The 14,616-nt window shown below is 39.5% G+C and overlaps 1 protein-coding gene across 6 annotated transcripts in view; it reads left to right on the top strand.

Annotated features, from left to right (window-relative positions):
- The window catches only part of osbpl9 (oxysterol binding protein-like 9), a 41,740-nt gene that overhangs the window by 21,589 nt on the left and 5,535 nt on the right, over positions 1-14,616 (top strand). The window contains exons 4-12 of one of the 6 annotated variants that reach the window (XM_078258997.1): positions 425-501; positions 4,733-4,828; positions 5,933-5,980; positions 7,199-7,228; positions 7,330-7,380; positions 7,945-7,983; positions 12,139-12,232; positions 13,111-13,215; positions 14,241-14,400. In XM_078258997.1, the coding sequence (XP_078115123.1) occupies positions 425-501; positions 4,733-4,828; positions 5,933-5,980; positions 7,199-7,228; positions 7,330-7,380; positions 7,945-7,983; positions 12,139-12,232; positions 13,111-13,215; positions 14,241-14,400 (700 nt within the window). Of the gene's footprint in view, positions 1-424; positions 502-1,983; positions 2,396-3,520; positions 3,771-4,732; positions 4,829-5,932; positions 5,981-7,198; positions 7,229-7,329; positions 7,381-7,944; positions 7,984-10,189; positions 10,210-12,138; positions 12,233-13,110; positions 13,216-14,240; positions 14,401-14,616 lie in introns of those variants that run through there. The other 5 variants (XM_078259001.1, XM_078258999.1, XM_078259000.1 and 2 more) reach the window with 5 other exon arrangements.

A 14,616-nucleotide genomic window follows, 5' to 3' on the forward strand; every position in this document is an offset into this window, starting at 1 on the left:
AATATCCAGACATCTTTCTGAATTCTATTTTCAAACCTGTTTCTTTTTCTGTCTTATTTGATTTTATTGTCTTATCCATTTATTTTGAGCCATGCTGTTTCCTTCAGCTGTAAAGCACATTGTTTGCCTCTCTAATATATACTATGGGCTATACAAATGAAGCTTATGGTTATTTGTGAAACGCATATACATATTATTATAGATTATTCAGGCCTGAAAATGGGGTTAAGCAGAATTAAGAAAATGACAAACTATATTTTTTTTAGATGCATACATTTATATCCATTCCTGTGTCAACAGTGCTCATGTCATTTCAGTGTTGCGTCTTGGTTTCATTAGTGTGTAGCACGAATGCAATGGCTACTGAGGGTGTATGCATGGAAAACGTGGCTCACTGGGTGTGTCTGTGTGCTTCTGCCCTCAGCCCGAGATGCAGACGAGCGGGAGAAATGGATCCATGCCTTAGAGGGAACTATCCTCCGTCACACCCTCCAACTCCAAGTACGTAACCATACACTTGTTGGTATATGTGTGTGTAAAAATGTGTACGTTTCTTTTTGTCTGTGTATGTAATTCATCCACTATAGTTAGAAGAAAAAGTTGTGTTGTAGGGCTGGGCAATCTAGAGAAAATCAAATATCACGATATTTTTGAACAAATACCTCAATATCAATACCCCAACAATATTGTAGTGTTGACTTATTGTGCTTTTCACAAAATATTTATACAATGAGATTTTTGATAAATAATCATCAGTAATGTGGATATAATATCTAAGTGGGTAAAGGCAAATGATAGAACAGTTACAACAGTCTGGTAAGTTCAGAAAATGGCATCACGTTACTGTAATGCAGCCTTTAAAAACAGGAAAAGACAACACTTACGATATTATCCAAAATCTAAGACAATATCTAGTCTCATATCACGATATCGTTATAATATCGATATATTGCCCAGCTCTATTGTGTTGTGTTGCTGTGTGGCTCCTTGATGTCTGTTTGCCTGTTTATGCTAATTCCTATGTCAGCATTTATGTAGTAATATATTTACATGACTTTTATTTTACATTACATTAATTTTATCATCGATGTGTCTAAGCAAACATGCTATTCTTTGTAATACCTGAAGAGTATATGGGTATAGATAGAGTTACCTAGATATCAAAGCTCTCATTGTGGGATTTTTATTGCATGCAATTTTACATACTCGTGTACATAAATCATGTATTGCGCTACACCAGAACACCCATATGATGACTTTGAAAGGCACTTTGCATCTCAGGTTTTGTTATCAGCCCTTTTGGTTTTTGATACCTGATTTCTTTGCTCAATAGAGCAGGTGAGAGTTTATGATAAGTCTTGGCAGTATAAATGGAAATAATAGTGACATTCATAAATGAAGGATGTTTTGGCAATATGTGGCTGTTTTGGGCTAGTATCGGGATCAAGCTTAGTTTTATGGAAAGACTGTTGATTTACTGCTGACCTGCTGGCAGCCTGTTTTGTCTCTTTATGTTTTTGTCTGTTTATAATGAGTGTTGAGACTGTCTCAGCCAGTTCTTTCTCATGCTCTTCCTGCCCTTGAGTTGTTTCTCTGGCCAACCTTATTTCCTGCTCTCTTTGCCTAAACCAAACCTTCCTCCTTGTTGCCCTCCCATCATCATCTATGTGCAGCTCTTTCCACTCATCTCGTCCTTTTCACCCTTATGACCAACCTTTTCATTTGCTCTCCCCCACCCTTCCTTTTTTTCTGCCCTACCTCCCTCTGTGGCAAATCCCTCTGATGGGCTACGTGTGCCTGCTTGCTCAGTACACACACACACACACACACACACACATACACTTATGCAGTGATAGCGAGCTGCTGTCGTAGCATCATGGGACCCAGCAGTAACCAATCAGGGACCTGCTTGCTTGATCAACCGAACATCTGCCTCTGCTGCCTCAGCCAATCAGAGTGGCGGTTAATGCGTGTCCCTGTCAGCACTTGCTGCTGCTTTGTGTGTTTTCTCTTCTGACTGTGTGAGAGGAAGTGTGCCTTTCCTGCCAGGGGAGGGTCCTGGATTAACTCAGCTCTGTCTGCCTTCATACCAAACGCTCAGCTGATAACTGCTGCCGAAGGATATAACGTACTGTAGCCAGACTGACTGCACAGCTAGTTGCTGCTGTGGTTTATATTGGCAGACTGCAGTGGACCGCAAGAGGAGGAGATTCTGTTTCTGTACGGAGGAGAAAGAACGCTAACTTCACCAGAGCTGGTGGTTTGTTGCTGTAGGGAGAGAAAAACAGAATAACTGAGGCAGAGAAAGAGAAACCAATCTTGTGTCAAGCTAAATGGCCTGATGGGGGAGATGTACAAGGTTTAACGCAGCATGTCCATTGAAGCAAGGCACCCAGTAAGTAAAACACACACAAACACAAACGGCACTGCACCAGAGCATAGAGAACTTTAATGGCTGCAGTGTGCTGCTGGGGCAACAACAGCATTTTAAAGTGGGTCACACTGTGTGGAAAGACAAACAGAAACAGGAGGGAGGGGGAGGGTGCAAGAGTGTTGTTGGTCGAGTGGGTTTGTGAGTGTTCATGTGTGAGACTTTGGGGGCTGCTCTAAAATATTACCACTATGTCACAGTCACACACCACACACAGGGATGCACAGTGTGTGTGTTAGGAATGAGTGGGAGAGGAGGTGCAGGCATCTGAAAATATTTCAGGATCAGAGAAGAAGTGAGCACTATGACGTGTAGGTACAGTGGCTGTTAATAAGCCAAACACCTGCATCTGACTTTCTGGTTAAAAAAAACACATTCCCTCCATTATGTGTGTTGACACAACATGATATATTGTTTACTATGTAATCATAGGGGCTCAGTCTTATTTGTTTTAACCATATCAGCTTTCTTTTCACATGTATTTAGGCCTACAAAGCAAACATGGTTTTAATGTATGGTATAATACCTGTATAAGTAAATACAGTCTAACATACAAGTCTTTTAGATGCATAAAGGTTTTGATTAAACTCTTACATTTGTGTTTGTGGTATTTTGTAAATACTATTTTGTGGGAGCAAAGTGCATGGAGTTAATCCCCACTGTAAATAGAGGGGGGGATGTCATGTCAAATGTTCAAATAAATGGCAACACCTCATGGTGAAAATTACAAAATTGTAATAAAGGTAGTCCACTCCCTGTATTTACATCATCTTTTGGCATTCCTCTGAATTTAGTGTTTTGTTGGCTTGCTTAAAAGTAAAAAATGATCATGATGTAATCCCTTACTAGAAAGATGGCAGCTCTTTTCCTGATAATCCTGGAAGGATTTTTCAGTGTAGTATAAGTAAGCAGACAGGGGAAGCTGCTCGCCCTGCAATGACTGTGCCAATCCACGCACATGTGTACACACATTTATACAGTGATAGACATTCACATCTGTATCAGAAATGTTTTATTTTTATTTTTGCTCAGGCCCCCATCTGGCCAGCTATATTTTGCAGTCAACAGTAAAAGGACCTTTGATCCTTTTGAGGAAGTAAGGCTACTTAACTGCAGACTTCACGACTGCTTAGTTAGGACTTTGTTCTCCATGAAGCTAGTATGTTTTTACAGTTAAAACTTTGGCAGTTCTCAGGCTGTTAACAGCGTTTGGCTGTTAATGGCTTTTCTTCACTTTCCTGTGAGATCGTCTTTAGCAGGAAGAAAAGCCCCCACAAAATCAGGACACACCAGGATTGCGGGGCACAAAGAATCCAATGCAGTGGTAGCACCTAACACGGTTTGATAAGAGCTTGATTTACTAACAGGACTAACAGGATAAAGCTGATGACATCATCATCAGCTTTACTATTACTCTGTCTGCTTTTTCATGCAGGAGGTGTTCTGTGATTTTCCATGTCAGAGTAACTGCTGACACGCTCTGTTAGTTATCTTACTGATTTGTCTGGCTTGGCATAAAGGTGTTATTTTGTTGTCATTGATACTGAGTGTCCTTGCTATTGACAGGCTCCAGCATTTAATATGATTTTTTTATTTATTTATTTTTTTAAGGAAGTCTTGTCTGTGTGTACATTTTCTGCTCATTTTCCTGTTTTCAGTTTAGTGTCACAGCCAGCTAGGTTGTTAGTGGTTGGGTGAGCTCAGACCGATAGAGACAGATGCCCAGTCACGTCTGTCCTGCCTATAGTCTAGTAATTACCTTTTAATGGCTTTTATGTAATGCAATTGTCTGTGCCTGAGTTTCTGTGTGGAGTCTGTGTTTCTGATTCTGATAGAGCTATTAAGTCAAGCTAATGAACAAACAATGAGTTTGAGTGCACCTCAACCCATTTACACATATGTTTCTATGATTCCTTGATTCAGTTTAGTTGCTTCCTGAAATTTGCTGCTCTACAGTCAGGCAGGCAGACAGACAGACCTGCTGGCCTTTTATGCTGGCTAGCCTTTAAACAATAGTATTCATATCTCCCTTAGTATAGTACGCTGCTGGAAGATTCTCCTGAACCGTTGATGTTTCTGTCCACCATTTTGTGTGATAGTTTACAAAGCCTACCTAACCAGGAGGTGACAGAGACAAGCTCCTTTTTTTTTGTTTTGTTAAAGAATGGATAATAAGTGACTACATGGCCTATATTATTGGTAGTGGCTGTGTATTTTACTTTGAATATGCAAATATGCATTTGACATGGATTTGGTTAGGGCTGCACTAATGCTTCGCTGTGTTTGTTTCTCCATCCTCAGGAGGCCGAGACAGGATTTGTTCCGAGTGTTCAAGACTTTGATAAGAAGCTAGCTGAAGCTGACGCCTACCTACAGATTCTGATTGACCAGTTAAAGGTAGGACTCCATGGAGCACACCTTATCGACGACATTATTTCATCTGGAATATTTTACACTTTCATGTAGATTTGAGAAATGTAGGATATTTGCCACTCACTTTTACATATTTGGCTTATTCTATAGAGGCAATATAGTACATTTGAACACATGTCCACATACTAATGTATTGCAAATTGCAACTTATAATTTACCCTATATCTGTATATTTATCATATACATGGCTTGCATTTGAATCTGTGTCATGATCTTCTTTTATTTTGTCTCTTCATTTGGGTATTTCCTTGCTGATCTCACCCTAGATTTTAACTAAGCAGCAGTTATCACAAATAAGATTTGTGGTAGCATGGTGATAAGCAGAATATCATTAATTTAAAGAAGCAGTAGCATATTACCACAGGCAGAAAATCTTAAAGGAAACACTGCAAGTGTCCTCCTTTGGTGAGAAGAACTTGCTGCTTGCCACCACATTTTCTCAAGCCACATCATCTGTACAGATTTACCTTCTCATTTCAATACTCATTTGACTGTGTACTAGAGCCCGGCCGATTTATGGGTTGGCTGATAAAATATTAGCCTATCACAGACATAAAGCTATCAGCGTTTATGTTGTTGAATATACGACGATATAAAAAGAAATTCTACAGAACATATGATGCAGAAAACGATGCTGAAGAAATGTCATTACGTAGTTCTTTATTTAAATGATCAGCAATTGACTGATAAAGAACATACAGTACTGAGGTTTATTTAGCTATTCATTTCATAATTATTTATTCTTTACTTTCTCAGCGATCATTTCTGGAATTGTATGACAATGTAATATATTGTATGTTTAATGTATAATAATGTTAAATATTCTTTAGTAGTCGTATGGGTGCCAAATCGGTGCACAATCCATATAAAAAAAGTCAATTTTCTTTCTAGGTCAAACACTCACTATATCGGACGCCATTTCGGTAATCTGCGAACTTTTTCCCCTCTAAAATCTGTATCAGTCTCAAAAATCCCATATCGGTCAGGCTCTACTTTGTACCCATCTTAGCTAATATTCCATGTCTTTTTTTTTCCCTTTTCATCTCTTTCGCTGTCACTCTCGCACAGCTGTTTGATGAGAAGATCAAGGACTGCAAAGAGGATGAATCACGCAGAGTGAGTACCAGCAGTGCAGCTCTGTCCTCGTGTCTCAGCTCTCTGGTCCGCTTTTCTCGCTGTCATTAGAGCCGAGGCTAACAGCGGGAGAAGCAAGCTGACACATAGTGCTTATAGCTGTCAGCGTGATATCATAAAGATGTTTGATATCTGTCGCTTGTCAGTATTAAGCCATCAGAATATTTTTAAAGGTTATTGCATTGGTTTAAAAAAATGACCGTCCATTATGACCTGTTTCTCAGCATTTGTATTGAGAAAATAATTTACCTTTTGTATTTGAAAAACTACTTAAAACGACTAAACAACTAATCATAAGTTTTATTACTGATTAATCATTTTGTCTGCACAATGTCTCAAAATGGAAAGAAAATACCCATTATAATTTCCCAGAGCCCAAATATGATGTCTTCAGATGGCTTGTTTTGTCCCAGCAGCTGGCTTAAACCCAAAGATATTCAGTTTTACAATTATATGAAACCGAGCAAAGCAGCAAATCCTCACATTTAAGAAGCTGGAACCAGAAAATAATAATACATTATTAATAATAATGACATTATTAATCAATTATCAAAATAGTTACTGGTTCGTTTTCTGTAGAACAATGAATTGACTAACAGACTGGCACAGTTAGCTCTGTAGCTAAATATGGAACATTAAGAGTATCAACGTTAGCTGATGAACCAGAGGCCATGCTTGTGTATTAAAAAAAATAAAAACTTATGTAATTGAGGGGCCATTGTTAGAACCAATATATTATTATTACATATCATAATTGGTTTTCAACTTTTCAAATTGGTTGGTAATTCAGTCCAAAAAACAAGTTTTATTTTGTGACTTATCACTTTAGTTTTAAGTTGTGTTAAGTTTCAGAGGTGTTTGTTGTTGTTGGGGGAGGTAGTTCAGTTTCAGTGTCCCAGTTTTTTTACCAACAGCTGTGTGATTCACTTCCTCCCTGAGATTAATGATGGCTTTTGGTCACTTTGACTTGTTTGTCACTGTGACTTCACCAATCTCTTCATTATGGGAAATTGTCTCGTAGATTTCCAAAGAACAAAAAAGTTGCTGCAGTAAGTTAAAATGTCATTACCTCAATGTTCTCTACTAATTGTGCTGTATTTACTGTCAAACTGGTTGCATAAGCACTTCTGTTTTTGAACTTTGTATTTGTTTTTTGATTTGCTGTTGGATTTTAGAGCCTGTTTTCTTTTCCTTTTACAGAAAATTGAAAATTTGAAGGAGACTACTTGTGTAAGTCAGAACTTAACACATTTTCCTTCCTGTCTTTCAGTTTGCAAGTCAGTTCCTAATTATTGAACTCTGTTTCTGTCTTCTTCTTTTTTTTTTTTCAGAGCATGGTAGAGTCCATCAAACACTGTATTGTACTGCTGCAAATCGCCAAGGTAAACACAATATGTTTGATTCATTTCTTTGTAGTTTGGTCTGCTACTTAATCAGACCATATCACCATAATCATTGTTCTTGTGAGACCACACCAGTGTGCACTGTGTGTTTCCTTACATGTGTCTCTGGGGTAGTTCCCTGCTTACAGTTGCTATCTGGGTCACTGGTTGATGAGGGTGTTGCCTGGTACTCGTTTCATCACATGTTCTATTCAGCCCTTGAAAAGGAAATGAAGCCATCATCTCTGCTTCATGTGGTTGTTAGGTGAAACTTGGCTTTTTTTTTAAACTCGGAACACTTTTACTCATTCCAGGAAATGTGTAGATTACAGGTTGGCATGGTAGAGTAATCCTGTTATTGATACTGAAAGAAATGATGGGAGGATCTTACCGTGTGATGAAAGGATTACTGCATGTGGCAAATTGGTGAATATTATAGCTCCATGTTATGAGAGGGATGGATCCCATCGCTCTCCACACAGCATATGCTAAGGATGCTTTATGAAATGACTCTTCAACCTTCCTACCACAAGTAGTCTAACATTGTCTTCTCAAAATTTTAAGGACCAAAGTAACGAACAGCAACACGCAAACGGACTTATAGTAAGTTTGACATTCTCCGTCCATGACAAAAATTAAAATCAAACAAACTAACTTTCTTTTCTTGCTTAATTTACTCTCCACTGTAGAAAATCAGATAAATCAGACCTCTTTAGTGCATGCCATCTAATTTGTAGATACAAGCTCTTTAGCCTTATGTTTTCCACAACTATCCTGTTGATTTAGTTAATTTCTGATTTCATCTCAGATTGAAATTCTTTTAGTAATGGTAATGATGTATGTGTGTGCAAACTTTTAATCCAGAAAATGAACATTGTTGCAGAGTATGTATGCCTTAGACTATACACGTGTGTGTGTGTGTGTGTGTGTGTGTGTGTGTGTGTGTGTGTGTGTGTTTGCATGCCTGTATATATTAGAATGTTTCACATCACTTCACCCACTAATTAGAAGCATCTAATTTACCATTGATTTATCGTGTACACACTGCCTGCATATTGAACCATCGGGCACTTATAGCTGGAAATCCATCCAGAGAGAACTTTACTGTCTCTGCAGGTGCCATGTCTTCATGTCAGGGGTCACATAGTTTTGCATGTTGTTACCACAAATCACATAGAATTAAAAGCTGCATTAGAACATGCATCAAATTGATAATCCATCACGGTAAACATTCTTTATTTTAAATAAACTGTGACTCTGACCTTGTGACCCATGCTTTCAGTCAACAGTCCTGGCTCACAACAGCATTGCCATGCAATCTAATGCTACACAAGATTGAAGGTGGACTATAAATGAACTAAACTGTGATGGGTTACATATCTATAGTACAGGTTAATTTTTTTATACCAATGCAAAGGTTGGGGAAGTGGCCGAGTAGAAAGGAAAGCGGGAGGGAGGTGGACTGTATAATGCAAGAAAAGTGAGTATCTGAAGGGCAAATGAAACATGTACTACGAACTTAGACCACTCTACAGTGAAGAAAACCCATTGGGTAACTTCAAGGTAAAAAAATCAATCTAAACCCTTTCAGTATGCTTTGGAAAATGTGAATGGTTTGTTAGTAATGGACTGATGCAAGGGAAAATTCCAGTGTGGTCCTGAAGGCAAGAATCTCACAGGGGACTGTACAGCTCATAGGCCTGCACTGCTCTTATAGCTGACTTAATCTCAGTCGTTAAGGGCAGTATTACATAGCATAAATAGCACAGCTTATGCTTGGTCTATACATTGAAATGGACGTTTTTATATGCCATGAGCTTTGAGCTAAATATATCTTTGCAGCTATATAACTTCTAAACGTGTGTCGTGTTGCCTGTATGCCAATAATGTGGAGCAACAACAGATGCGCTGTAGACTTGAACCACTAGCAGCGTGTTTGATTGACCTTGTCAAGCACTGCACCATCAGGGGAATTGCCGTAAAGTGCAGGAATCATTTAACCTGAGCACAGTGCACCAGAACCCTGTTCAATATTTATGTCAAAATATTTGATGTGCTATGATTGGTTTAGGTTTGCGTTGCTACCCTCCTCCATTGATATTACCTTCACTAAAAAAGAAAATATATTGATCATGATGACACAGTGCTTAAAGCCAACTCTTTCCCTCCGCCTGCCTTTGCTTTAGCTCCTGCTTGCAAGGCCACAGGCTAGTCCCACTATGGCCGACCAATATTACTGTAATTGGCTATAATTAGTAGCCCTCGCCTTACTTTTATGGAGGCACGTGGACCAGGCAAGCATCAGGCAGTGCGGAGGGGAGGTAGAAAGGAGGGAATAGAAGCAGAAAGCTTGAAGATAAGAGAGAAAAGTGTGAACAGAAGGGGAAATGGAGCAGAGATGTCAAACTAAGCTTCCCTTCAATGAATGTTCTACCTCTGATCATAAGTTGCCGTTCGATGACAAAGAAAAAACAAGCTCAGAGAGTAATTAGAGGAAAAACAACCATGACTTCCATTACAGCTCTTCTTCTTCTGTAGTTTGTGTCTTTTGTAACATACTCAAGTGTTGCATCATGGGATTGTGGATGCCTATTGTCTACTTCATGGTATTCTAGTCCAACTGTGATACTTATACCAGCTTCTGTATTCACACAGCCTTGTGTCAGGTCATGTTCTTCTGACTCACTGCCTGTTCCTGTTGATCTCAAATGACTTATTTAAAACTTCTCCTGAAAAAAAAGCTGTACAGATTACAGATCAAGTTTTGAGTAATAGGATAATACATCTCATTGACTTGATCTAATTTCAGTGCCACCAAGATTCCTGAGGGTAAGTTATCGAAGAATAAGGGTCAATATGATTTTGCTGTGGCACGTGTCGTCATCTGTGTTCCTGTCAGTTGGGTCATTGGTGCCAGTGACCCTATTACACCGAGCCAACAGGATGCTTTTTATGCGTGTGTGCCGACGTTAGGGCTGCACGATATTTTGTTTCATCGTCTACATCGCGATGTGCGCATGCGCGATAGTCACATCGCAGGACGTTGCGATGTTGACGCTACAACTTCTTTGCTGCTTGATAAAAAAGTAAACTTTCACCGTTCTCCTTTTCCATGATTGTTACCGGCCGACCCTTCCTCTTTAACAAAGGTGGTTATGTGACGTAACGTTAGTCCGACGGGGGGTGGTTGTTGTTATGGGAAGTGAGGCTCTCCCGTGTGTAGAAAAGTACCGTAAGCCGCTGCTGCCGCTGACACAGTGATGCACATGCTTTTCCATGGGTAGTGAAGCTACGGTAGTCAGTGTTTTATGTTCGCTGACAAACTAAATCACGTAATCACGACATCTCCCGGCCATTTTTCACCGCAGAAAGCTGCTACTAGCCAGGCTAAAGCTAACATAGTTAGCCTAAAGAAACAAGGCGTCTGTCCCAACTAACGTTATGGTTCGGAGCTGCGACGCTGGAAACGTAACACTAATCTACAACAGCAGTCTGTTTCTGATAGAACGTCATTTACACTGATTTAAGTGCTCTTGGATACACAGTTTGTTGAAGATTGTGACATGCACGGCAAACCAACAATCATGATCAATTTTAATCAATTTATCAAACAACCCAAAGCAGGCCCCGCTAGTCGACCACAACCTGACATTTAGAGGAAGCAACATGCATGCATTATTAATATTCACTTTAGCCTGGATTATTATATGAATACAATGGTGTCTGTCAGTCAACCAGTGTATTTCTTCCTAATTTCCCTCTCCATAATCACTTCAGAAGAGTAGTCACAGCGCTTACCTGCTTTGGTTTTTGTAAAGCATTATAGTTCAACAAAGACTGGTTCACATAAGAACATTTCCTTTATTTTCTTTGTAGATGCACTCCCCTACAAAATCACTCCAGTAGTTGAGAATGATTTAGTATTTCTAAATAGGGCTATTTATGTCCTCTTAAAAATGTCTTTTTTTTCATATTGCAATATATATCGCAGGGGAAAAAAATATCGTAATGTACGTTTTTTTTCAATATCGTGCAGGCCTAGCCGACGTGTGTTTTTGCCAGTATTTATATGCATGAACACATGATGTTAAGATGGCACTGATGAGGGCAGGCCACTGCAGATAAGAACGTCCCTGCTGGTTTCTACCACAGGGAAATCAAGAGCCAGAGAGTTAAAACATGTTACAGATTTAGTCTGCAGCCCAGTGGAGTTAATTAACTGCTTTTTGGACTGGACGGTTGCTCAGATGGGCTGTTGGTTATTGTGCAAAGCTGCTGCGGTGTCGTTGGTTTTATATTGATTTGATTAATCAAACCTGGAAACACTCTTTCCAGGAAATGAAGTGAATGGAAATTGATCTGCCCAGGCTGGGTGGTGTATATTTTATTTCACTGTTCTTGTTGTCACATAGGTATACCATTAAGCTGATAAATAACCAATACACGAACTGAAGCTAGTGCCCAATTGAGGGTGAGAGCTTACTTTGACATTGGGCTTGAATGTTAAAGGAAATGGTGTTTCATTATGGTTAGCACGTAGGTATATGTAGGTTATAGATGTGGTTAAAATAGGCTAGTCGTACTGTACCTGGATATTAAAATCCAGGGCTAAACTCTCCTTTTGCAGTATTGGATTTTAACCTCAACGTGTATTATCTGTTAAGACAACATTTTAGATTAGTAAGCAGGCAGTGAAGTGGGTGTGCTGCTGTTGCAGCAAGTATCTGATGTGGTGTTGTTTTTCTTTGTTTCCTCCAGAGCACCATAAACCCAGTGGATGGGATCTACCAACCCCCTCTGGACCCTCCTGTAGTCAACACCACGATGCCAACACAGACCACACTACCCACAGGTACTAGACATCTGCCTTCTCACCATTTCCTATACACATGTAGACAACTGTGTTGTGTTCATGTGCTTGATGTGTGAACACGTCTGTATATTCACTCATAGACTTAACACATTCTTCCAGGGAGGTTGACAACAGCTCCCCCTGTTGTTCACTCCTTAATCTCCATCAGGTGATGGATCCAATAATGTTGATGTTGCCACAGATAGTTGTCCGACATGCTTGCTGACAAATGCTTTTTTAAATCAAAGACTACAATGAATCAATACTCTGTCATATTTAAAATTATACTGGTTCACTGTGATATTGAAGACAGTGGGATGACAATAGTGACCGATCGTTCAGGGTAAATAAATTGATAAATGTACTAAATATTCATTTAGTGTTTGTTAGTTGCGTTACTGGCTGTTGAGGATCTATAGCAGGGTCCAGTCGCATGATATCCATTATGGTTATCATGTGTTAATGTAATTATTTTAATATAATTTATTTCATTTTAGAAATAATTCTCTCTGAAAATGAATGTATTAATGTTGTTCTGTTTTGAAGCAGATTCCTGTCTTTCAGTGTAATTGTGTTTAAGTCATTTTAGTCAGAAAATAATTGACTAAATGTAATTGCACGGCATTACTAAGATCGGACTAAAGTTTTGGGATATTTTGGTCATATGACTTTGACTCGACTGGTGTGAAAATGAACCATGCAATTTAGGCCATTCTAATTTCAGTCTCTTAATAGACTGTGTAATCCCCCTCACAACTGAAGCGTCTGTCTCAGATCATTTTCTCAGCCTCCTGGATTTCAGGCTGCTGTTTTTAATGTGATTTGGCTTCATTTTGAAGCTTCAGTGCTAAATCATCCACTTTCTCTTTTTGCTACAGACGCTTCTCAGGTGTGTAAATCCGACCAACGCCCCTCCACGTTACAAGTTGGTCCCATTGTCACGGTGATGGGCAGTCTGCAGACCCCAACTCCCAACAGCACAGGTGAAAGTTCACTTCACTCTTATCACAGCATAAGGAGCTATTCCATTGCAAGGAAAGATCATTTGTTGTTGTCGTAATTAATGTGATTCGCACATTCCAGAAGTTGCATGCAAATGTGTTGTATTGCTCATTCCCTCAGAAACCTCAGCAGCTTCAACGGGAAGGAGGTTTTGTTACATCATTTGGAGAAAGAACAGTTACTGAATCCCAAATCACATACTTTTTACTTTTAGTATGTACTGCAGCTGCCCTTACAAAGTACGTACTGTTGCATGCAGTTTGCATACATTTAAGACATACTACTTCTTCATAACATTGCACCTTGAACTTTGACCCTCTTGCTCATATATGCTGTGCAAAAGATTGTGGGTCAGAATAGCCAGAAAAGCATGCAGGCTTGCATACTGCAAAATCCGACCAGATACAGTAGGACATCCTGGTATTTTTGGCATACTGTATTTGACATACTATGTATTGAGACATACTCAACCTTTTTCTGGCACGCAGGGAGTGTGTGTCCTTATCAGAATATTATTATGTATTGTTAGATCCTTTAATTTGCAAGCAACATAAAACTAATGCAATAAGAACTCAACCACAAGAGCAAAAGTAATAATACCTTGAATTATTTCTGTGCTTCTCTACCCCAGAGTGCCTGGTCCACGAACATAGTAAATTAAAGAGCCAAGTAGAAAAGCAGAGGTCCATGCTGAGGCAGCAGTATTAAAATGCTGCGCTGTGCACTAAGGAGACAGGCTGCATGCTCGAGAGCACTGTCGATATGCTCTGCAGAGGAAGCCGTTACTATTTCAAAGACGGCTTGATGTTACTGTACACAGCCAGCTGGACCGGGCTCAGAAATGAGTGCTTTAGTTAAACAACATACTGTTGATTTGACCATGACCTGTATACTGTATAAATAAATAAGCCTTATTAATTAGATCCGTAAAATGAAAAGAGAAAACGCTACAAGACAGCACTGACACCACACAATGTTTGATTTATTTATTCTTTTCCTTTTTCAGGGAGTGGCCAGTCAGGCCCCAGCAGCGGCGGCGCCTCCCCGGCTCACATCCCTCTCCTCTCGCACTCGGTGCCAGACTTCTCCTATTCCTCCAGCGAGGATGAGTTCTACGATGCTGACGAGTTCTACCAGAGCAGTACTTCCCCCAAACACTGCATAGAGTGAGTAAAGTATCACTCCGCTTCACTGCAACCAACACTCTAATGCAGTGAATTTATTGTTTGAAACTAACACTGTTATAGCATTTAGCAGGTCAGGTGGAAAAATGCAACTTGGTGCCAATAAAAGAAATCAAGTCTGAGAAGTTTAAAACACAATTATTGCCTGTGAAATCTCTCTCTCCATCTCCTTATCTCTCCTGCTTCCTGCCTCCTTTC

Source organism: Sander vitreus, chromosome 9, assembly GCF_031162955.1.
Source record: "Sander vitreus isolate 19-12246 chromosome 9, sanVit1, whole genome shotgun sequence".
NCBI lineage: Eukaryota > Metazoa > Chordata > Actinopteri > Perciformes > Percidae > Sander > Sander vitreus.